The sequence below is a fragment of the Siphateles boraxobius genome, unplaced genomic scaffold (assembly GCF_051911475.1).
Source record: "Siphateles boraxobius isolate OS27281-9 unplaced genomic scaffold, OSU_SipBor_1 130, whole genome shotgun sequence".
Classification (NCBI taxonomy): domain Eukaryota; kingdom Metazoa; phylum Chordata; class Actinopteri; order Cypriniformes; family Leuciscidae; genus Siphateles; species Siphateles boraxobius.
In genome coordinates this window covers 5,330,001-5,353,002 of record NW_027508734.1, presented here as the reverse complement: position 1 = coordinate 5,353,002, position 23,002 = coordinate 5,330,001, and the positions used below count along the sequence as shown (strand labels likewise).

At 36.8% G+C, this 23,002-nt stretch overlaps 1 protein-coding gene across 1 annotated transcript in view; it reads right to left on the bottom strand.

The window, feature by feature from the left end:
- Positions 1 to 3,928: 3,928 nt before the first annotated feature.
- actn3b (actinin alpha 3b) overlaps positions 3,929 to 23,002 on the bottom strand; it is a 40,200-nt gene continuing 21,126 nt past the window's right edge. The window contains exons 6-21 of the mRNA XM_077227538.1: positions 21,677 to 21,755; positions 20,686 to 20,767; positions 19,192 to 19,277; positions 18,810 to 18,902; positions 16,895 to 17,125; positions 16,316 to 16,463; positions 14,029 to 14,179; positions 13,259 to 13,367; positions 12,370 to 12,510; positions 11,350 to 11,532; positions 9,858 to 9,992; positions 8,487 to 8,666; positions 8,063 to 8,209; positions 7,922 to 7,987; positions 6,497 to 6,655; positions 3,929 to 6,396 (exon numbers count right to left, since the gene is read on the bottom strand). Of these exons, the coding sequence (XP_077083653.1) occupies positions 6,238 to 6,396; positions 6,497 to 6,655; positions 7,922 to 7,987; positions 8,063 to 8,209; positions 8,487 to 8,666; positions 9,858 to 9,992; positions 11,350 to 11,532; positions 12,370 to 12,510; positions 13,259 to 13,367; positions 14,029 to 14,179; positions 16,316 to 16,463; positions 16,895 to 17,125; positions 18,810 to 18,902; positions 19,192 to 19,277; positions 20,686 to 20,767; positions 21,677 to 21,755 (2,149 nt within the window). The 3' untranslated portion in view covers positions 3,929 to 6,237. The remainder of the gene's footprint in view (positions 6,397 to 6,496; positions 6,656 to 7,921; positions 7,988 to 8,062; positions 8,210 to 8,486; positions 8,667 to 9,857; positions 9,993 to 11,349; positions 11,533 to 12,369; positions 12,511 to 13,258; positions 13,368 to 14,028; positions 14,180 to 16,315; positions 16,464 to 16,894; positions 17,126 to 18,809; positions 18,903 to 19,191; positions 19,278 to 20,685; positions 20,768 to 21,676; positions 21,756 to 23,002) is intronic.

Below are 23,002 nucleotides of genomic sequence, written 5' to 3'. Positions count from 1 at the left end.
TTAGTTGGTGCGTACCAGTTAAGGATGATTTGGTTTACTATTACCTGTGCATCACTTCTGGTTGTGTTTTTGTAAAGGCAAAAAATAAAAGCACATCCCGTCCCCTTTTGGCACTGGGTAGCAGGCCAATGAAATCGAATTGTAAGGATTAATGTCACACTTCTCCAATTAATGCCCTGCTTGGCGATTACAATATAATGACAGATTCAATGAATTTAGATGTTAAACTATTGAGCTATTTGCTATTGGGCTGCTACCCGACTAGCAAATTATGCTAATAGCTGAAGGCCTTGAGTGACCAAAGTTGTTAGCTCAGTAAGAGTTTTAGATGCATTTGAGCTTTGGTTAGTTGCAGAGCGCTGTTTTGTGTCATTAGAATGTGATTGTCTGCGTCTTATGAAATAGGGTGGAGGTCTGCCTCTGCCCAATGACCAGCACTTTTCCTCTGTATGGCCTGTTTTGTGACAGGAATTACAGAATCTGTTCAGTTTGCCACAGTGTGGCTTTCTGAATTCTCCAGCAAATGGAGGATTTTCATGACATTCTAACACAGCTACCTCACAATGCATTTGTTTGCGTGATTCAATTCTTGTTGCCCAGCTAACAAAACCTTCAAATGTATTTTGTGCTGGATAAGCACCATACGTGAGCGATTGCTGTATACACGGCCCTGCATTTGTAAGCAGTAATTCAAGGAGAGTTACATTGTTGTGGTTAACACCTTCAATTCCAGAATACTCCTCAAAAAGTTCAAACATATTTTCTGCATATGTCTCAAATGATTCTTCAGTACTCTGTTTCCGATTGAAAATCAATTCCCATCCAACAGGACTACAACCACGCAGATCACGAAGGCATTGTTTTAGTCTATTAAAGATTTCACTCTCAGGCTCATTTTGATACACTGACTGCACAATGTCGTCTGTCATCAAAACCTGTGGTATCTTATAGATCAGAACATCTGGAATTGAGCTGATAACAATTTTCCAAATATCTTTTGGTTCGAGCTGAAATGCATGTTTTAGACTAACAATGCGTCTCCACCATGGTTCGAATGGCCTTTTCAAAGGGAATGGTCCGATCTCTGCTTTAAACAAGTTACATTCAGTTACCGTTAGAGGACGCCGAATGCTTGACTCTGTGCCGTTTGGGTGCCGTATCACCTTAAGGGCTGAAACAGGCACTCTTTTCAAAACTTTATCACATGCTTCCTCTGTCTGAAAAGATACATGATTGTTAGAGCAGGCTGCCTCATCTAAGAAGTGCACATTTTTAGTCCCATCGCTGTTGAGCATTTTGGGAGACATGGACTTTTTAGCATTTAGCTTAGCTTTAAGATCTGTAATGGTGTATTTGTGATTTTTACACTTTTCAGTCAGGGCTAACTGCTCAGCTAGTAATTTATCTAGCTGTGTTTGAAGATCTTGAATCTTTGCCTCAGACATCTGTGCCTCTGCATTTTTAGAATGCACTTCTTCACATTTAATATCCATAAGCGAAGATAGAAATTTTGTTGACTTATCTAGCCGTTTATAACTTAGGAAGTTTAAAGCCTCAATTATTTCACCATGTTTTGATTCCTTCTGCTTACTACCCACTGTTTTCCACCAAGTGAAAATTTCATTGTCAATAGCATCCATGTTAAGACCTTTTTTACTGAGTTTGTACAGTGTAGGTTCAACCTTTTTGGCCCATAATGTAAACAGGACAGGATCATTGCATGTTCCAATTTATATTTGGGGAAATTTCGTTCCCTGAAGCTTTGAATTTGAAAAGGTTTTATTGTTTCAGGATTAATGAGATGCGCGTTCACTGCGTAAACAACTAAAGTGTGTTCTATGAGCACAATATGCTAAGCACAATTCCAAATGTGAAAATTAACAGAATTATTGCATGCGTTTTAATCCCATTAGTGTTAAAGTGTAAGCTTTCAAAAGCAATATAGAGATATTAATGTTTTCAATGTGGCTTTGGGCCCACCGGTGGACCAGTGACACAAAGGGTTAAGCGTTTTGGATGCAGCATGGACATTAGCATTTAGCTTAGCCTTGAGATCTGATTTTAAGCCTGTAAATCATTTCGTCCTGTTTTTCCAAATTTTGCTTTTCATAAACAGTGTATCGACCTGTCTTTATTTATAAATTCACGTGTTTTCCCGATCGTTTATAAACTTCGATTTTTCTTTCTGTTGTTTACTCTCTTCACGTTTTGTTCGTTTGTTTCAACAAGTCCATAAGTTATAACAATGGCGACAAACATGCGGCTGATTTGAAAACTTTTAAGCTTTACTTTAGCTCTTCATTAAGTACCAGAATATAATTTGGAAGATCTTATTCAAATTTTAGGTTTCGTTTCTTGTTGCGTAGGCAAACAAGGATATCTTTAAAATCTATTAACAAGGGTTTTCATTCTTCATCTGCGCCGCCAGTATCACGTCCTCACGTGTTTCAGTTCCGGACTAAACAAATGGCTTTCCGATCCGTAAAATGCAAACAACATTTTCTCAACACTTCTAAAAAAGGGCAGAAAAAGTTGACTTACCATAACGGCGGAAGAAAGAGAAGATGTTCAAACCTCAAGTTGATTTTAAAATCCCAATACTTTGCTGGATAAGACGTTGCTCGCTTGTGATGCGAGATCACGTCTAGGTCACCACCACTTTGTAAGCCTGTTTATTGGTCCAATGAGGGTTTCCAATAATACAGGTGAAGGTCTCTGCGTGTTACTGTCTTTTCTCGCGGCAAAGTATTTTTGGTTAAATGCAATACATTTTCTCATATGTATTTTCTCGTTATTTCATCTGACTCCATAAATGAAAAAGGTTTTAATGATATCTATGCATCATTAAATGTGAGCGAAAGTTTTATTATTCTTTTAAACTCTTGAATAAAAATAATGTCGAAGTCAATTAGAATAATCAAATATCACAATTTAATTTGTCAGGTAAATGTATCATTACAATTTCAATAACCAATTCAAAGATAATCAATGCAAAACATCAAATGCTCTAGAACAAAGAGGAAAAATGTTTACCCGACAAAGACATAGGCCTACATGAATGCGGAGTCTCGGCGTCCCTCAGCATTCACGGGCTGATCTCAGATACAGAAAGGGCCCCGAGCCCTCGCTGCGTTTCATTATATACCCAGACCTCATTTCAAATCTTAAACATCATCCACAGTGGAAATTTACCTGTAAGTCACCATTTGCTAGCAGTGGAAAATTAATATTCAGTAAAATGTTCAGAAGGTGTTAACTCAAAGACACACCCTCCAGTATTGGAGGGTGTGGAAGATATTTCCAAACTTCAAGAACTTTATTAACTTCTGGTTTACTTCTTTGGAAATGAGACATTTGTACCAGTCGCACCGAGACATTTCAAATAACACCACACATGTATAAAACTCGATGGTAATCATTCATTTTAAATCATTTCGATTCTTATGTGAGTTTGGGAGATCTCTGCCAGGATGAAGAATAGGGGAGAGAAATGTAGATTAGGATGAGGGAGGTGAGACCTTCGTCTCAATAGTGCATGAGGGGAGTTCAAATGTTAATTGCCTTTGTTTTCTCAGAGAGTGGCTTAAAGTCTTTCCAGTTTTTCCAGTCTTATACACAAGTGTTGTATTTATCATGAAAATATGCTACACAGGCCTGAGGACATAGGAAAAATTGTGATATGGTGGTTCAAAATGCTGTAAAATGTTTCATTTTTTTAATCAACTTCAATATTTTTTGAGTCCAAATGGCGTTATCTACTTAGACAGGTTTAAAATTGATAGTGTTGAACATTTTAAGGCAGTATAAGATCATGCTCTTTACTGGGGACACAAAAGGCACCGAATCCCAGAAATGAACCTGTATCCTAAAGCTCCATCTACTGGAGACAACTGAGGTAAACACAATAAACGGCAGAAACACAATGACATGATTTTGAGACGTTTTATTCTGGGGTTTAAGATTAAACGTTTAGTACTGTGTGTTTGAAACGCAAATATTGATGGAGACACACAGAGAGGTGATCACAATTAAGTGATCTTAAGTGAAATACATTTACCCAGAAATCACATCGTGGTGATTAAAATAACATCTGTAAATGAAATTATTTGAAAATCGCCCATAGAAACTAAACCAACGTCAAGGCTTTTCTGAGGATGAAGGCATCAGATCCTTCCATCTCCTTTCAAAACTTCCAGAACATTACAACACTTCCCTACAAAAGAACCGGCGACCCTTTCTCTCTTTTCGACACTCTGTGCACTTAAAGGAATAGTTCACTGTAAAACGAAAAACCGTCATCATTTACTCGAGTTTAAACCCTGAATATCTCGTCTAGAGGCAGCTTCACACCAAGGACGATAACTATTAAAAACGTTATAATAATCGTTCAAATTCTAGAAAAAAATCCCCACCGAAACTACAATGACAACGAAAAAGAGAAACGATATCGGTGGATTCCAATTTTCAGAACGACATTTTCCCGCTGATTAACATTTAAAACAGTGACAGCCAATCAGAATCCAGCCGGCGTTTAAGAGTGCGAACATTACGCGGCAGAAGACATAACGGCAGCGCTTGTTTTAAGCAGAAGGTTGCTAATATGGTTCTTCTTTATAATTATTGTTCTTGTTTTGAATGAGCCTTTAACTCATATTAATGTATGTTTTTCACAAGCTGACATATATCATCAGAAAACCTGGAATATATATGGAGTAGCCCTAGGCTACTTCACAGATCCTGGTCAACTTCACCAAACATACATAATTTCCTCACACAGGTTTGGAACGACATGCGGGTGAGTAAATGATGACAGAACTTAATTTTTGAGTGGACTATTTATTACAGGTTTCACAGATGAGGCAGCTAGTCCCAGACTAAAATGCATGTTTTATTTTAGCTGAAAGCAACTTGCAGAGATTTATCTAAAACATATGGAAGTGATATTGTTTTGTCTCGCAATTCACACTAGAGATGTTTTTTTTTTGTCTGTCTGTGAAACCATGCCTCAAAATAAGGAAAACTGCATCGATATCCAGGCTTTTAATTAATGAATCCATCTTGTACGGCCCTGGATTTCAATGTTTTTCTAGTGGTTTTAAGGCAAACCTGGTTCTAGTTCAGCACTTTTGCTAGCAGAAACCCTTCCGGTCGGTAGCTACAACACATACACTTTGCCATAACATCTTTTAAGTTAATTTACTGGCTTCGGTTGATAATTTGGCACATATACTCCAAATAAAAGAAAAACAAATCATGAATTTGCTTTGAAAGACGTACACCATAAACAATATTAAAGGGGTGACATGACAACACAACATACAGAGACACATCGTTCTGTGTAGAGACTAATCGGTTGTTCTCACAGTTTCATATTAAGAAGACACTGGACAGCAGTAGTGCTTTTTGGGGTCTTAAAATACAGTACAGACCAAACAAGAGGGGGGTCACTCTCGCATATCCCTGCCTGTAGAATAAACGCAGCATGCATCTTCACAAGAGCTTATTACCATCAACAAACACACTTTTTAATATATCTTTTATCCTGGTGGAAGGTTTTTCTAGGCACAGAGAGGAAAAGTCGGGCTTAGCGTGCTGAAGTCAACATGAAATGCATTCACAACCCATTTCAGCTTTATAATGTTGGGCGGGACTTATTTTTATCCTTTTGGATGGTGAAAAGTTTTTCATATTCAGAATAAATCCATATATGAATGTGTGTGCATTGACTATTGGCAAGAATTTAGCAAGACTGCATTTATGTGCATTACCTACAAACCTAAAAAAATGGCTATTTGTCAAATCACTCCCGGCCTAGACGACATAATCAAAGTCGTTTCAGAGGCAGAGCAAGTTATTATATTTCGATGAAAGATTATGAAGACATTCTTTGGAGTAGCGCAAGTCCATGAACCTGAATTAGGAACGTGAATAGGGTCGATTTTGATTCCATGTTGACTCTTCATATGAGATGCATATAGAGACACAAGCGTCTGCCATCCAAATTGGACATAATTTGAGATTAAAAACCCCCGTTGCACAACACTCTATTTATAGGGTGGATGTAAGACACATACAGTACGATGTTAAAGCTAGCAGTGTGGGCTGTAGACAGAAAAACAGAACATTTATGAGGGAAAACGAGGGATATTATTAACTCTCTCTCAGATTGAAAGCTACAATTTGGGGGCTTTTGGAGAAAATGAGGGGAGAGAGAAAGAAGGATAAAATGAAAGACGTTTATAAATCGCTCTCTCCGTAGAGGGCGCTGGAGAAAGAGATGTAATCCAGGGCTCCGGGGGACCCTTCGGGGCCGATGTACTTGGTCATGCGGCTGATGCAATACTCGGCCTGCTCGGGGGGGAGCTCACGGCGAAGCTCTTCCACAGTGATGAAGGGCTGAAGGACAAGAAGAGACACGTTCTTGTGATTAATTCAAAATCCTCCCTGAGGTTTTGTTTAGACACACATGGAGTGAAGAGAAACGACTTGATCTCACCTTGTCGGAGGCCAGGATCTTGAAGGAGGCCACGACCTGTTCAGCAGTGTCGGTTTCAGCGGTCTCGCGTGTCATGAAGTCGATGAAGGCCTGGAAGGTGACCACGCCCGTGTTGTTGGGGTCCACCAGGGTCATGATGCGGGCGAACTCCACCTCACCCTGTCAGGAGACAGCCAATGAGGTTCGAGATACACATTTACTTTTGTGCTCAATTATTGGTGTTCTGCAGAGCATCTATTCAGGTCCTGGTTGGGGGTTGGCAAAATATGAACATACTTTTTTTTTTTCAGTATGATGGAGAGGTTTGCAACAAAATCGTGTTCAACTAAAAAGACAAAAACCTTTAAAAATGACACTAAAATAATTTATTTAATCAGAATTTAATTAAAAAAAAATCAAATGTAAATGAGGACATTTAGTCAGATTATTTGTAGTTATTATTATTATGTAGTTATTATTATTATTATTAGCCTATTATAAAAAATAAATGAGGACATTTAGTCAGATTATTTGTAGTTATTATTATTATTCATAATTAATTTAACGTGTGAATTATTATTTGAAGTAGTAAAACTATGTGATAAAAAAATTGGCAAAATATTTTAAAAAGAAAAATGATATGGGTTCTTGTTTTGAAGTAAGTTTTTTATAAGAAATACTTTTATTCAGCAAGGATGCCTAAAAATTTTCAGAAGTGTCAGTAAAGACATTCATATCTTTAACAAATATTTCTATTTTAAATAAATGGTCATTTTAATTCAAATAAAATTTTGTAAAATGTAATTTAAAAATAAATAAAAAGTAATTGATAAAAGGCAATTGCGACTTTTTCTTTCACAATTCTGACTTTTTTTCTCACAATTGCGAGTTTACATCTCGCAATTCTGACAGAATTGCCTTGTATTGCTTATTGTTATATGCTCATGTTAAATGCTTGTATTGTGACAGAACTGTGTGATATAAAGTCGCAATTGCGAGTTATAAAGACAGAATTACTTGATAAAGTCACAATTGCATGTTATAAAGTCAGAATTGTGTGATGTAAAGTCGCAATTGCGTGTAATAAAGTCTACTGTAAATCAATTCTCAGAAATAAAGTCAGAATTACGAGATGTAACTATTGTGAGATAAAAAGTCGCCTTTATCTTTTAAAATGTTTTATTTTGTGGCGGAAACAAGTTTCCATAGAAAACAGCTCATAAAAAAAGCTATTTTAATAATATTTCACAATATTACCGTTTTTACTGTATTTCTGTTCAAATAAACACTGCCTTTGTGAGCTGTGGAGACTTTTCTAAAACCTTATTAACCCTAAACCTTTGAATAAAAATTGCATGTAGTTTATTGAGGATAAATCATTTTTGTCACAAACATTTTAAAGGGGTGTGGCTATATGTGAGTGGGCGGAGCTTCACTTTCACTCACCAGATCGTAACCCATAGAGATCAGACATGCGCGGAAATCGTCGGGGTCCATCATGCCGTTTCTCTTCTGCAAGTTAAAAACAGTAATGAATCCACTCGTATACTAAGCTCAGATATGAATGTTGATATGCGTCTCACTGACCCTGTCGAAGTGGTTGAAGGAGGCTCTGAACTCGTTGAGCTGCTCCTGGCTGATGCCCTTGGCGTCGCGGGTCAGGATCTGGTTCTCCACCTCGTTGATGGTGCGAGCGATGGTGGTGAGCAGCTGCTCCCATCCCACACGGACATGCTGGAGGAGGGAATAACGCAATCAGGGAATGCGTATTTGTTATGGATCATGCTCTGTCTTTTTAGCTCTGATTTATTTTTATTTTTTGGTAACTTTCTAAAGAGTACTTTGGTACTTTTGAACAGGTACTTTTCTTCCACTGTTTTTCAAATACTGTATAGTTAGGAAGTATGCGTTTTCAGACGCACCATTTGCTTGTATCTAAACATTAATATCTGTGTGTGCGTGCGTGTGTGTGTGTGTGTGTGTGTGTGTGTGTGTCTGTGTGTGTGAATACCTCCATGGTGTAGTTGGTGTGTTTGTTGTCGAAGACGAGGGCCTCCTGAATGAGCTGGTGATCTCCCTCCAGTTTGTCGATGTTGGATTTGTAGTTGATGATGTTCTGCTCGTACTGCTTCAGATTATTCATCTGTTCCTCCAGAGAGCCGGAGATATCCACCGACACGTGACCAATCTCCTAATAACAGCAACACAGAGAAAGAGAGAGATAGTTATCAAAAGTTTATTAGAAGAGGAAGAACAAAAGTCTGTAAAGAAAAAAATGAAACAGCAAACAGTGTCGCTTCAAAACCAAGCTAAAAACTAAAAGCAAATCATAATTCAAAGAAATTAAGCATGGTTATTTGTTATAGGTTATTATAGTAAACTAAAACCATTTTAAAAATCATTCAAATAAATGTTAATTGAAATAAAACCTTGTAACTACTTTACTTTACCTTTACTTGATGTGCTGAATAAAATAGACATTTAAAAAACTAATAAAATGATACAAATATAACAAAATTACTAAACCTTTAACTGAAATTGTAATGGAAACAGAAAATATAATTAATTCATTCTAAATATTAATAGAAACTATAGTTGTAGCTGAAAGATGGTAAAGTAACGCTGCTCCTTATGCTGTTTCTGAAGCTATCACTGCATTGAATCTGGGCAATAAATCTTCAAATGCATAACGAGATAATCAGATGATATCATGTATAATTTAATTAGTCACAAGGATTTAAACAGTGTTGAACTTGAACAGATACAATATATATATATATATATATATACACACTAAACTATACTAAATGCTGCTACGTGATGTTTAAACTTTGTTATATACATCTAAAAAAGATTTAAACATCACGCAGCATTTAGTATAGTTTTCTATGAACAGAGACTGTCTGTGAATTAGTTCATTTACATCAGGGATGGGCAACTTCGGTCCTGGAGGGACAGTGTCCCGTATTTGAAATCGTCCCTTATGCCCTCATTCACTATTCCCTCCATTACTCCACTAATATAGTCCACTTGACGGAGTGAATGAAAACGAGTGCGTGAATTCGGACACTGAGTGCCGGTGAGGCTGCCGCTTGTGCATAGTTTGTGCTTGCTGTTTAATAGTGATTTGAAACTTAGCAAAATGAAAAGATTTATCCTGAACTCTGTCATGGAAACTATGTATAAACTTTAATTAAACAATTTAATAATCAATTAAAAAGGAATTTATACCTGTATGATATTACACTGGACTATTACGCATTGGTTAAACGAATCAATACACTAAAGCGGATTATACTTCTGAGAGAGTTCATGCTACTTTAGTTACTTCCCAACACTCATATCCTTCCCATGACACTCAACTCCTGTTGAATAGGCTCACCTCCATCTTGGTCTGAATCCAGGGCCCGATGATGTTGGCCTGCGCGGCGAACGAGCGCCTCAGTCTCTCGTTGGCCTGCTGTCTTGCAACCTCCTCCTGTAGCATCTGGTCTCTGAGAGGAACCAGCTGCCTCACCTACAGATCAAACCAGACAAGATCATACAGTCTGTGCAGTATCTCACTGAATCAATCTCACTGAATCAATCTCACTGAATCAATCTCACTGAATCAGTCTCACTGAATCAATCTCACTGAATCAATCTCACTGAATCAGTCTCACTGAATAAATCTCACTGAATAAATCTCACTGAATCAATCTCAATGAATCAGTCTCACTGAATCAATCTCACTGAATCAATCTCACTGAATCAGTCTCACTGAATCAATCTCACTGAATCAGTCTCACTGAATCAATCTCACTGAATCAATCTCACTGAATCAGTCTCACTGAATCAATCTCACTGAATCAGTCTCACTGAATCAATCTCACTGAATCAATCTCACTGAATCAATCTCACTGAATCAATCTCACTGAATCAGTCTCACTGAATCAATCTCACTGAATCAATCATGCTGAATCAAGTAAATGTATCTCACTGAATCAAGTCAATTACATGGGCTAAACTTCTGAGTTTAGCCTGGAGTGAGAATTATGGGGGATGTAAAAAAAGAAAAACTTGCATCACACAATAAGTGTATTGTGATTGTCAAAACATTTGGTAACTAAACAGAGTTTTATTACGTTTAGTGACAACATGTTACAATGTTTACATGGTACACTGACTGATAGGCTCCTGTTTTTATTATTGCTCGACACAAATTTGACGATTCCAATGCAATCCTTGTGATTTGATTACGATCTTAATTCAATATCGATGCATTTGAATAAAAATTATGTATACTAGATGCATGTTATTTTTCTCAAGAAATAAAAAAAATCTCACCTAATGCTGTAAGCGGACAGAGAGCCCTGTCAGCTGGTATTATTATTAAAGGCTAAAAATAACGACTCAAATTAAATATAATAATGGTTTTATTATAAAAACAAGTAACGTCGTTATAATATTTTAATGATATAAGTAAAAATATAATAAATATGTATGTGTTATGGTCATTATATGGCGTTCCCGAGGTAAATGTGAGCCTACGTGTGAAAAGTGTAAATTGCGTGAGAGTTGGGCAGCCCTGAAATTGTGTGTGTGTGTGTGTGTGTGTTTAAATAATAAAAACAGAAATCTAATAATTTGGAGTTCAAGCCTATTAAACTCTGTAGGTGTTGATTTCTGATGATTTTCCATTTAATGGATATGAATAGACAGTACTGGTATAAATATCAGTAAAATTTATAGTATTTGGTACGGCTACAATGATGAATGTGAGTTGAATTGCGTCAGTTGTATCTGATAGAGCAAAGACATCAGAAAGTGACGTTCAGAGACTTGACTGTGTGTGTGTGTGTGTGTGTGTGTGTGTGTGTGTACTCTGTACTCACAGCATCCCATTTGTTGCTGATGTCCTGTGGGCTGAGGACCGTGTATGGATTGACTCCGACCAGCTTGATGCCGTAGGTCTGAGCGATCTTCGTGATCTCGTTCTGGATGCCCATGATGGCAATGCGCTCCTTGTCGGCTTCTGGTATGGTGGCCTTGAACTGGTCGTGGGCTGTGATCAGACTCTAAAAAGGCAAATGGAGATTAAAAACATTAAAGTTGTAGCTAAATTAGTTTCTCTGTTCAATAACCAGCAAAATATCTTATAGTAGTGTTTTAACGAAGACTATAGATATACAAAGACGATGCACTCATATTACTCTGATCCAGAAAGTGCGATGTGCAATATGGCGGAATAAGTCCCGCCTTCTAAATAAAATAGCCAATCAGCAATTGGTAAAGTCATCACTGTTCTAGGAAGCACGCTTATGCCTTGGCCGGAAATTTTTTTTCTTTTCTTATGATTTGAGCATTTAGAAACAAAATGTATGAGAAAGTTGTCAAATTTCATTGGTGATTTCAAATATGAAATTTAATCATAAGCTTAGTGTACAGCTTTGAGAAGTGGATGGATGTTTACGCATTCAATTCAATTCAATTCAAATTTATTTGTATAGCGCTTTTCACAATACACATTGTCTCAAAGCAGCTTTACAGAAATTGCATTCAGAGAGATAGCTGTACTTCTATGACTGAAATAGCTGCTCGAGAGGCGTTTCAAAGATGGCCAGCAAATAAAATGACTTTGGTGTAAACATAGGCACTTTTAGAGCATTGCACAGAAACACTGGCTTGTCCTTTCACACCGATTGTGGCTCTTTCTCAACTCTAAGAACGCAAGAGACTGCAGGCTTTCTCACAATATTATGGTATTATTTCAAGCTGAATATTCCTTTCACTTGGAAATGCTTCACATTATGGAAGTTTAATGCATTGCAATTGCAGTTTAGTATCTTATTTAAACCTGCACCTCAATGCACAGTATATTAAATCAATTGTGCAAACATCTTCCTGCTTCTAACCTGGATTTCTTCAATGCTGTGCACAATGAACATGTCTTGTAGATCCTCCATGGCTCCATCCATCCAGTTGTTGAAGGGCGCCGCCCTCTTGGCGAACTCCAGGTACAGCTGATCGATTGTTTCCCACAGTTTCTCTACACGCTGGTGGAAGAAAGAAAGCATTTGGTTGTAGTAATTTGCAAAAAAGAAAACGTACAGTCATTTGCAAAAAACTTTCATATATAATTTCCTGATAATCTTTTTACATACATTCAAACCAAAAATTATTCAGACACCAGATATAATTTTTTTAATTTATTTACTAGTAGGTGCAGGACACTATATTTAATTTATGTAAGTGATGATAGCAAAATAAAGTAAACTGTGACATATTGTATCCAAAAATTCTTCATACAGTGACTGCCAGTAAAATTTATATAAATTTGGGACCAAAACTTATTCAGACACTTTGACCTGACCTTGTTTTGCTTAAGTGTTTTTTATTTAATTGCCAATGCGACCTTTTTACACCACAGACTGAACAAAATTAAGCATTGCTTGGTAATTAGTTGAGCTAAATTGGTATCATCTAATTGTGTAGTTAAATTTAACAGCTGACAGATATTCAACATAATTCATTTGTGAGAGTCTAACAGAAGGATAGACAAAACAAGTGAAATACAATATCAACTGATTTGATAACACTGAGTTCTTGTCATGTTTTATTACCATTTTCTAAACTATAGCGAATAATTGTGATCATGTGAGAAATGTTGAAGGTGTCTGAATAAATTTAGGTATGACTGGGGTTTCATTTGCAACTTTACAGTGATCAGTTCATATTTGGCTTCAATCTGTTCTAGATGTGAGTTTGATTGGTGTGTAGCGTGTGTGTAGTGTGTGTGTTCACCTCTAGAGAGTCTCTTCTCTTCTGGGTGAGGGTTCCCAAGTTGTCCCACTGGTCGCAGATGCCCTGGCAGCGGGCGTTGACTGTAGTGGCGTCATGATAGTCCAGCTCACTAGTCAGAGAGAAAGACAAATCTGAGCACCTTTGAAAGTTGTACGGAGATCTCTGGATGAAACCTGTCATTGTGTTAAATGTATACATTCATTATTGAACCTAATGAAAAATATTTTGATGGGCCCCTTCAGACATTCTGTTGATTATAAGAAACTATGCAACTAACTCATTAAAGTATTAATAGACTTTATGCATAATATCTGCTTCACTTTATTGTGATGCTCCCCAACAGACATTCTTCTGACAATAATAATTTTGCAACTACATGTCAACTTATTCTTTTAACCCTAAACCTACCCTTAACAGTCTACTAATAATACTCAACTAACACATTTACGCATTTTGGCTGACGCTTTTATCCAAAGCGACCTACATTGCATTTCAAGGTACACATTTACATTCTTATCAGTTCTTGCTTTCCCTGGGAATCAAACCCATGACCTTGGCGTTGCAAGCGCCAACGCTCTACTGTTTGAGCTACAGGAAAGCTATAATATGTAGTTGTTACAGTATGTCTAAAGGGGACCATCAAAATAAAGTGTAACCAAATATATTAACATATAACAACAATGTATTATTACTGATTTCATTCTTTTGATTATGGGGTGAAATATGACCCAGACATGTTTCGTGAGATTCCCCCATTAAAACGGTCTTACTTCAGCTCTTGAGCGATGGCTGCGATCTGCTCCACTCGGTCCTGGTGGGCGGCCAGGTCGCTCTCAAACGCCTCGTGTTTCCTCATGAGAGCCCGGATCTCCATCAGAGAGGCCGTCTCGTAGTCCTTCTGAGACAGCAGGTGCTCCTTTCCTGCAAACAGAGACTCTCAAATCAGCCACGCATTCTGGAGGGCCTGCATATGATCGTTTTGCTGTAAAGATGGAGTCAACATAGTGACATTTTGCAGGCAATTAAGTCCATTGTTTACTTTCAATAGTGTAATAATGTATGAAGTAGAGGTCGACCAATAGTGGATTTTACCGATAACGATAACTAGGTTGGACCATGCTGACCGATTAATCAACCGATGGATACTGAATGATAACAAGCATAACACATAAATTAAAGACTTTCATGTTAGTTCATAGTGTTTTAACTAATTTTAAGATATACAACTTTAAAATGTATTAGTAAATGTTGACATTAACAAATGAACAATGCTTTTAGTAACCTTGGTTAAAGTTAAAATGGACTCTTATTGTAAAGTGTTACCATTTCATATAAATCCATACATGCTTAAAGTTGGCCATCTTTATATATCTACACACAAAGGCCATAGAATTGAAATTAGACACGTATATTTTATGTATACTCTCACACACGTTATTTGCTTCTATTTTATGACACTTGATGATGATCAAAATAACAAAATATGTATTACGGTGATGATAAAAAAGAACTGAAATCAAATGCGTTTCTGATTTGTTTACAAGTTTCTGACGATACGGTTTGCTTTCTCACATCACTTGCTTTAAAAATTATACTTCGCCGGCTAATGAATACATAAAAGCGACCAGCTGGATATAAACTTATGAAAATAGATGGCAACAATCGTGACATTAAACATTTGGGTCGGGCTTACGTGTGTTTGTCGCATGGTTTTAACCGCTTGAGGTACTAACGTTAGCGTCCTCTCAGTCTCGACGGTAAAACATACTGCCGTTCTCCACTAATGCAGCATCTACTCAAGTTAATTACTTTATAATGATATGAAAAGACGTATGGTAGTGTACTGTATTACATTATCCATTATCTGTTTTACACCCGCTCTGTGCAGCGCAGTCTCACGTGTCAAAACAAACTCCACGAGGCGTCAGTGATGTTTTATTTCTCCTCTAGAGGGCGCTCTCGTACTGTATAATGACAGAAGGCGCTTCTCGGCCGCTCAAGCAACCCAGAAACACTATCGGTATGGATTTTTGCTTGAACAATTGGTTATCAGTGCCGATTAATCTGCAAAACCGATCAAACCGATGAAGCACAGCTAACACTGAAGTCACTTTCAAACCAAGCATCTTTCTGTTGGTCAACGCTGCGGATCCGTGTGAACAACTTGAACCTGTTTTGAAATCTGCGCAGGGAAATCTTGAAAAACTCATCTACTCACTAGTCCACTTTTAAAGCCTTGAGTTTATACTCGCACTCTTGCAAACTATTCTAACTCAAACTTAACATCTTGTAGATTTTAAGTAAAAATTGAAAGACTCAGTGGTGACGTTGAAGTCGCACTACCGTTCGTTTATCGCCTATGTTCAGCTTTTTACTTCTGCCGATTGTATTTAGGTTAAAAAATTGACAAAGTCGTGTTCATATGAGAAAATTATCCTGACGCACAAAATATGTAAGAATCATAAACTTTTGTCACTGCATTAGGGAAAGATTCACGATTGCGTGGATTCCAATTGAAATGACAAAAAATTAGTTTATTTATTAAGTAAACCTAAATGAAGTTAAAGTATATTTTCCAAGTATTCTTTATGTAGTAAGTGTACTAATATAAATGCAAGTGTATGATTTCAATATATCTTGAGACTAAATTGGCCCACTTTTTATTTTATTAAAGTATTTGTACCAGTAGCGTCCCAGTACTGAACTTTATCCTGTAGTAAAAGTTTTAACGTCACGAAAAATTCCAAAGAACATGGATTCCTATTGAAATTACTATTGAATGACGGAAATTACTAGATTTCGCACGTGTAAATTCGACAAACAACGCTAAATGTCACCGCACATTAAGGCAGATTGGTGTCAAGAGCTCAGAGTTTGATGGCCATATGAAAACAGCAGTGTAAGCGACATATAAATCTCACACAGCGTTTTACCAGCGATCTACAGTATTTCTTTTTGAAAGTGAGAAAGGATCATTTTAGAGATGAATGGGATAGTTTTCTCCTGGTATTGTAGACCTCCTAGATTTGAACCGTTGTGTAAACGGAGCACGAGTACCTCCGGTCCAGGACTCGTGCAGGGAGCATTTCTGCTTGAACTTCTCGGCCAGATGATCGAGTCTCTCCAGACGACGGATCTCAGTGAGGAGCCATTCCTCATAGCCCTTCTCCACCTGCTCCAGACCTTTCCAGGCATTCGCAATGTCCTGCATAAAAAACACGCGCTTAGTTTCAAATCCTGCATTGCTCAATGAGTCAAATCTTAATCAATTTACATGATTCACTGTAAAAAGTGTTAAGTTCACTTACTTAAAAAAAAAAAAAGAAAACCTGTTGCCTTAAAATTATCAAGTAAATAAACGTAATGCATAATTGAAAATATTCCACATTACTTATTTTTTTCATCATTAAGTATGATGTTTATTCACTTTTTCACACAATTTTTTTAAAGTTAAGTCAACTGATCACTTTTTACAGTGTTTGATTGGCTGATTTCTAAAGAGTGGGAGTGGCTGTTCATAAAGTCAAGCTCAACCAATGCTTATGAGCAGCGTACAGAAGCTGCTTTCCAGAAGGGTCAGAATTATTGGGGCCTGAAAAAGAAACCTAAGTTTTGCAATGGGGTCTCATGACTTACCGACACCATCTTCCCCTCGGAGGGCATGAAGGCCGGGCGGTTGCTCAAGCGCAGCTTCGTCTGCAGGGTGTTGAAGTTGATCTCCAGCTGGCATTTCTCCTGAACGCGCGGAGGCTTGTGGACGCGCCTGTAGTCCCGGAAATCCTCCAGCTTCTGCTGCATGGCTCGCATGGTCTGCTCCGCCACGCGGTTCTCCAGCCACGGGATGGTACGACGGATCCACTCCAACAACTACAGAGGTTAAGACGGAGAATGATGGGCATGAGACAGTTTCCCAAAAGGAATAAGATTAGTTTTTTTCCAGTGTAAGCCCGACTCAATCGGCCCAAAGGAGGCATCCGATCAGCGGGGAAGGTCTCTGCGCGTTACTGTCTTTCCGCGTGGCAAAGTAATTTGTTTAAATGAAATACATTTTCTCATATGTAACTCGTTATTTCATCTGACTCCATAAATGAAAAAGGTTTTAGAATAAAACCGATATAACAGAATAAAAGTTGATTAGAATAAAATCAAATGTTTACAATTTATTATGTCAGGTACATGTATCACGTCAATTGCATAATCAGTTCAAAGATAATAGATACAAAACATCAAATGCTCTGGAATAAAGAGAGAAGATGCGATTCTATAAAATATATGATGTGAAGTGTTTTGCGTACAGTTCGCATCACGGGCTAGTCTGGGTTACAGAATCGACCCAAGCCTCTCTTTGCATTTCATTATTCTCGTTGAAATTTACATTAATCACCGTCCCAGACTTAGTGAAACAGTGATCCGCATAAATATGCTGTTTTAAGAGAACAAATTACTTTTTTGGGGGAAATTATATTTATTCTCAATGCTGATTTTCATTTACAATTTATTTTCTTATTTAAAACAGCATCAATCAGAGGCTGTAAATAAATCTATGGAGCCCCTAAGTGGACATATAGTGATACAAAAATTAGGTTTGGAAGAAAAATATTGTGTAGACACAAAACATTTGAACGCAAAAGATTTGCAAGCGAATGCAACGTTTTTCAGGGGAACCTTTTACAAGCGGACGCAAAAGCATTGAAATGTAATTTTTCCTCAGATCTATTTTTTTTAATAGCAAAATACCATAATTATGCTGCCTTATGAGATTACATTTTTTTTTTTTGCTAAATTTGAGGCTATACTGTATCATTTGCACTAAAACACCAAAAGTTTTCATCCGAAAAGGCCGGCAAATTTAAGGGAAGTGTCATTTGATAGATTTTTCGTGTACATTTATGCATTTGGCAATGCAAACTGCAATGTTTCAAGGCTACAGCAGTTAAGAATTGCTAGCACCAGTTAAACAATCAGAAAAACCCAAGAACCTGTGTTTTACTAACTACCCTGGGTGAAAACTTAAGTTTAAAGTAGCCAGCTAATCTCCAAAACCATCGATCCACACCAGCGTGACTTGTGGAAACCAGCTTGCTGACTTGCTAGGCTGGTTTAGGATGCATTTCTTATTGAAAAGTACAGATATAAAAGAGTTACACTTATAAAAAAAGGTACTATTACAACCAATATTTGTGTGTAATATGTATTTTGTCCTAAAACCCAGAAACGAGTTAGCATTTTTGCACTTTCAGTTGTCTTGTCTTACTGGGTGTGAACACAAGCTCAAGAATAATTTTCATTATACGACATAAAATACTTTTTTTTAATACACCTTTACAATGTCTTGAAAAAGGCGGTTGCCATCAAGTGGCTAAATGAGACTACAGAACTTTTCGGTAAACATTAAACATCATCAAGCCGACCAGTAAATCTCATCTACTCACTTGTACAGTTTATAATCACCCACTAACAAACTATTCTAACTGGTCTTTGGAACTTTGGAACTTTTGGAACACTCTATTGGAATCAGTGTTGCACAGGTTTGTGACACAGATCTCCTCACCTCACTGGCCAGTTTCTCATACTCCTCCATCAGCCTTTCGTTCTCCTGGTTCACAGCCAGAACCTTACAGATTCTGTTAGCAGCCGTCTCGGCCTGACGAGAGACGGAGAAAACCAGCAGCTCATTTAGTGACACAACCAATTCTGTGTGGAGTTAATGCACCTGTATCCAAACCTCCTCACTTAATTTACTTTCATTTACACGTTCATTTACTCTGCGTTACGCTGGAGTGTGTCTTGAACCTCAATGCATTACTGAAATCATTTTCCTTCAATCATTTACACAAACTGATCCCAGTTTTTACATCTTACACTGTAATGATGATAGCCTTTTTAGTTCCATAAATTGAATTCAAATGAGAATGATTTGTGGCGACTTTTACCTGTTCAGCACCAGCGAAAGCGTGGTAAAAGCAGGACACGTAGGTCATGATGGCTTTCTCATCAGGTTTAGGGGTGTTAACAATGTCTGAAGACAAAAGTAAGAGAGAATCAAGCGGAGTTGGAGTCTGCGGTCATCTTGGGCAACTTGGTTTTTCAAGATTACATTTTAATAACATTTCAAATACGCAATAAAACCCTCAACCGTATCATAAATTTCTAAGCCTTCATTTAATCTTGACAAACTATAGATCATTAGAAAGCGCATGCCTTTAATATGAAATATGATCCCTCTTACTCACTCACTGAGAAAAAGCTAACAGGTTAAACTCAAATTATACTAAAGAGTTGCGTTTTTTTACAGCTGATCCAGCAACTGCAAATCTACTTGGAGTAAATAGTCTTATCAAAAAGATGACTGGCTCTTTTAAATGAAAAGCGGGAGTTTATTTTGTGTGTTACATGCATCTCCGCCTCCTAATAATGTATGAAGGTTAATTGGTTTTAAAACCAATTTTCAGATGTTTTAAGACCTGCACAAATAAAATGAATACTGTATGCCCAGAACCATATAATCTCAAAATAAATTTAGTATATCTCAGATTTTTTTACTTAATTAAACAGGCCGGGCACACATTTAATCGCAAAACAGTGTATCTGCAAGTTTAATTACTCAAGACGTGTTTTATTCAATATATGTATTGAAAATGGTTTATTTACCAATATAGGAATTAGAGGTATAAGATCAATATTGGATTTTTCTGACATGATAATATTGTATTTAAACAAGTGCAATAAAAAGATTATTGTGCCAATACTAGTAAGATCTATAATGAACGCGTTAAATAATAAATAAATAAATTCTGTATTTTTGTTTCAGGGGGGCCAAGAGAAAAGCCACAAGAGTTTACTTTGAATGCCAGATACAGTTTGTGTAATCAAAATACCAATAGCCTAATAAACAAACAAACAAAAAAAGATTTTGTGCTTAATGCAAGATACTCGATAAACAAGCCCGAAATACACCGGGACTTTTATTTTGATATATATATATATATATATATATATATATATATATATATATATATATATATATATATATATATATATATATATATGCTTTTACTACATCCTGCTGCTCATGAAAAAGATGAGTGGGATCAAATTTGCACTCTTACAATCAGCTGAGAATGATAAAATATAAAAACCATGAAGTTAACACTGTCATAATCTATAGATAATAAGCATTAATTTGGAATAAATGTGTAATATTCATTGATTGTGAACTGCTCTGAAACTGCGAGCCTGTAAAACATGCAACAGCATCACCTTTTGAAGTTTAATAATCACATTAGACCATATCATGATTCTTGTTTTTCGGTCCCCAAATTTAAGACCTCTTATAACAATCATTTTTGTTATACCATTTAAAATGAGACAAACTTTTAGTTTAAGGCCATAAAAACAGGTATGATTTGAGGCACGCTTTCACTCACCTTCAGCGTCGAGCATCTTCGGGATGTCCAGGTATTTCTCGGCCACCTCAAACGCAGTGTTCAGGTTTCCAATCGGGTCGTCCTTCAGAGGAACAACAGAAATCATACAGTGACCCTGTGAAAACTTATGCCATGGGCTACTCTAGGGCATTTTACATGAATATGGTGCATATCTTTGCTCCAAGAATTTTTAAAGGCACAGACTGTCATTTTTTTTTTCAGGCCTTATTTTTAACCCTATTTGTGGGCCCTATATTTGGCTTGCATGAAACATTTTATTTTTTGCATTTTTTATTTTAAGCCATTCAAGCAAAATGGACTGTAGAACAATCGTAGACTTTTAGCAACAGGAAGACTCCAATGTGGCTCATTCAACCAGATTTTAGTGTCAGAACTATCCATTTTATTTTATAATTAATAATTTTAGATGTATGAAATCAAACATTTGAGCAGATCTGGCACTTTGGACTCAAGTAGGGACGCACCGATCATGATTTTTCATTGCCGATTCAGTTTTATTTTTAAGAGCAATTTGCCTGATTCCGATACCGGCTGCCGATTTTCTTTCTCTCCATGTTTACGATTTTCTTTGTTGTTTATTTGCTCTATAACAGAGTTTAATTGCGCTCTATATAGGCCTATTTTGCTCCAAACTGACCTAAAACAACAACAACAAAAAAGATCTGTAACCATTTTAAATTAGAGGCAACCACTGAATAAATTCAACCTCCTGATTACAGACTTCGTAATATTTCTATTTATTTTGAGAAGTCCGGAATAAAGATCGGACAAAATGACACTAAAAACCAGGAGCAGATTGTATATTGGGAGCAAAAACTGTCCGTCTCATGTGCATCTCTAGGATAAAGCTTTGGAGTATAGACAGTGAAAATATAAATATTGTGTGCTGAAATGGCTTAAAACTCCCCACTGAGAATAAATGTGAAATATTTGCAGGCACACTGATCAATAAAGTGCGAGTGACTGTCACCTTTCTGAGTTTAGAGTAGTCGATGAGGTCTGGTCTGTGTCTGTGGATGAGAGCGCACAGAGCCAGGCCGTCCTTCCAGCTGAGAAACAGACACACAGCGTCAGAAAACATACTGAGATATACATACACAAATACTGATGATGTTCTACTGAGATATACATACACAAATACTGATGATGTTCTACTGAGATATACATACACAAATACTGATGATGTTCTACTGAGAAAACAGATCCTCAAAAATACAGAAAACACTAAACTTTACAGTAAGTTTCCTTTTGTTAACATTAGTTAAGTACAGTAGTTAAACTAATAATACCTTTAGCATTTATTAATCTCAATGTTTATTTCAATATTTACTAATAGCTCAAATCAAAAGTTGTATCTGTTAACATAATTTGAGGTAACATGTACTAACAATGAACAGTTGTATTTTATTAACTTAATTTTAAGAAACGTTAACAAATAATAATAAATACTGTGACAAAATTAATTGCTAAAAACTAATGGGAACTACGGAGCCCCTAAAGGGACGTGGTGGTGGAAAAAAATTTTGGATGGGAGAATTTTTTTTTTTTAATCTTTTGCGTTCCCCCGAGAAACTTTGCGTTCCCTCGCAAAACTTTTGCGTTCCCTCGCGAAGTTATTTGCGTTCCACGCAAACCCTGTTGTGAGCTCGGACAGACACTTCCTGTTTAATGTTCCGCTGGTAGGGCTTCAGAGCTCCGTACGTTAATGGAGCGTTTCATAGTGTTTGAACTTGGACTCAAATATAAAGAAATGCTGGCAATATTCAAATAGGCTATTCGAAATTCCCGGATCAATATTCTTGAGCTGAACGTTGTTAAAACACAAACGACACCTATTTACAATCACAGGAACCTAGACAACGAGCTAATTCTCCTCATAATATAAATTTATCTCTAAACAGCCGATTGAGAGACAAGTCCAAATAAGGGGCCGTCTGCAAAGTTCAAATCCCAAACTCATCTTCACATTTTATATTATTAAACATATTCTATAGCTTCACTATGACATTGTGGCCAAATTCAGTTCACACATCACCACTCTCCTGCTGGTTATACTACAATACTTAGTTTGATTTTAAAAAAAGCATAGTTGTTATGATTTTCTATGAAATAAAATCAATAACTTCACACTGTTATGTGTAATGCCATCGAAATTCAGTAAGCAAATATAATGCATAAGCTATGATTGTAACTAGCTGCGCACAGTACCAACATAATTTTGTGTAAATAATAGGCCTACTTATTTTTTATGTGCCATTACTTCCCATACTAGCTTTCCTGTAACTCAAACAGTAGA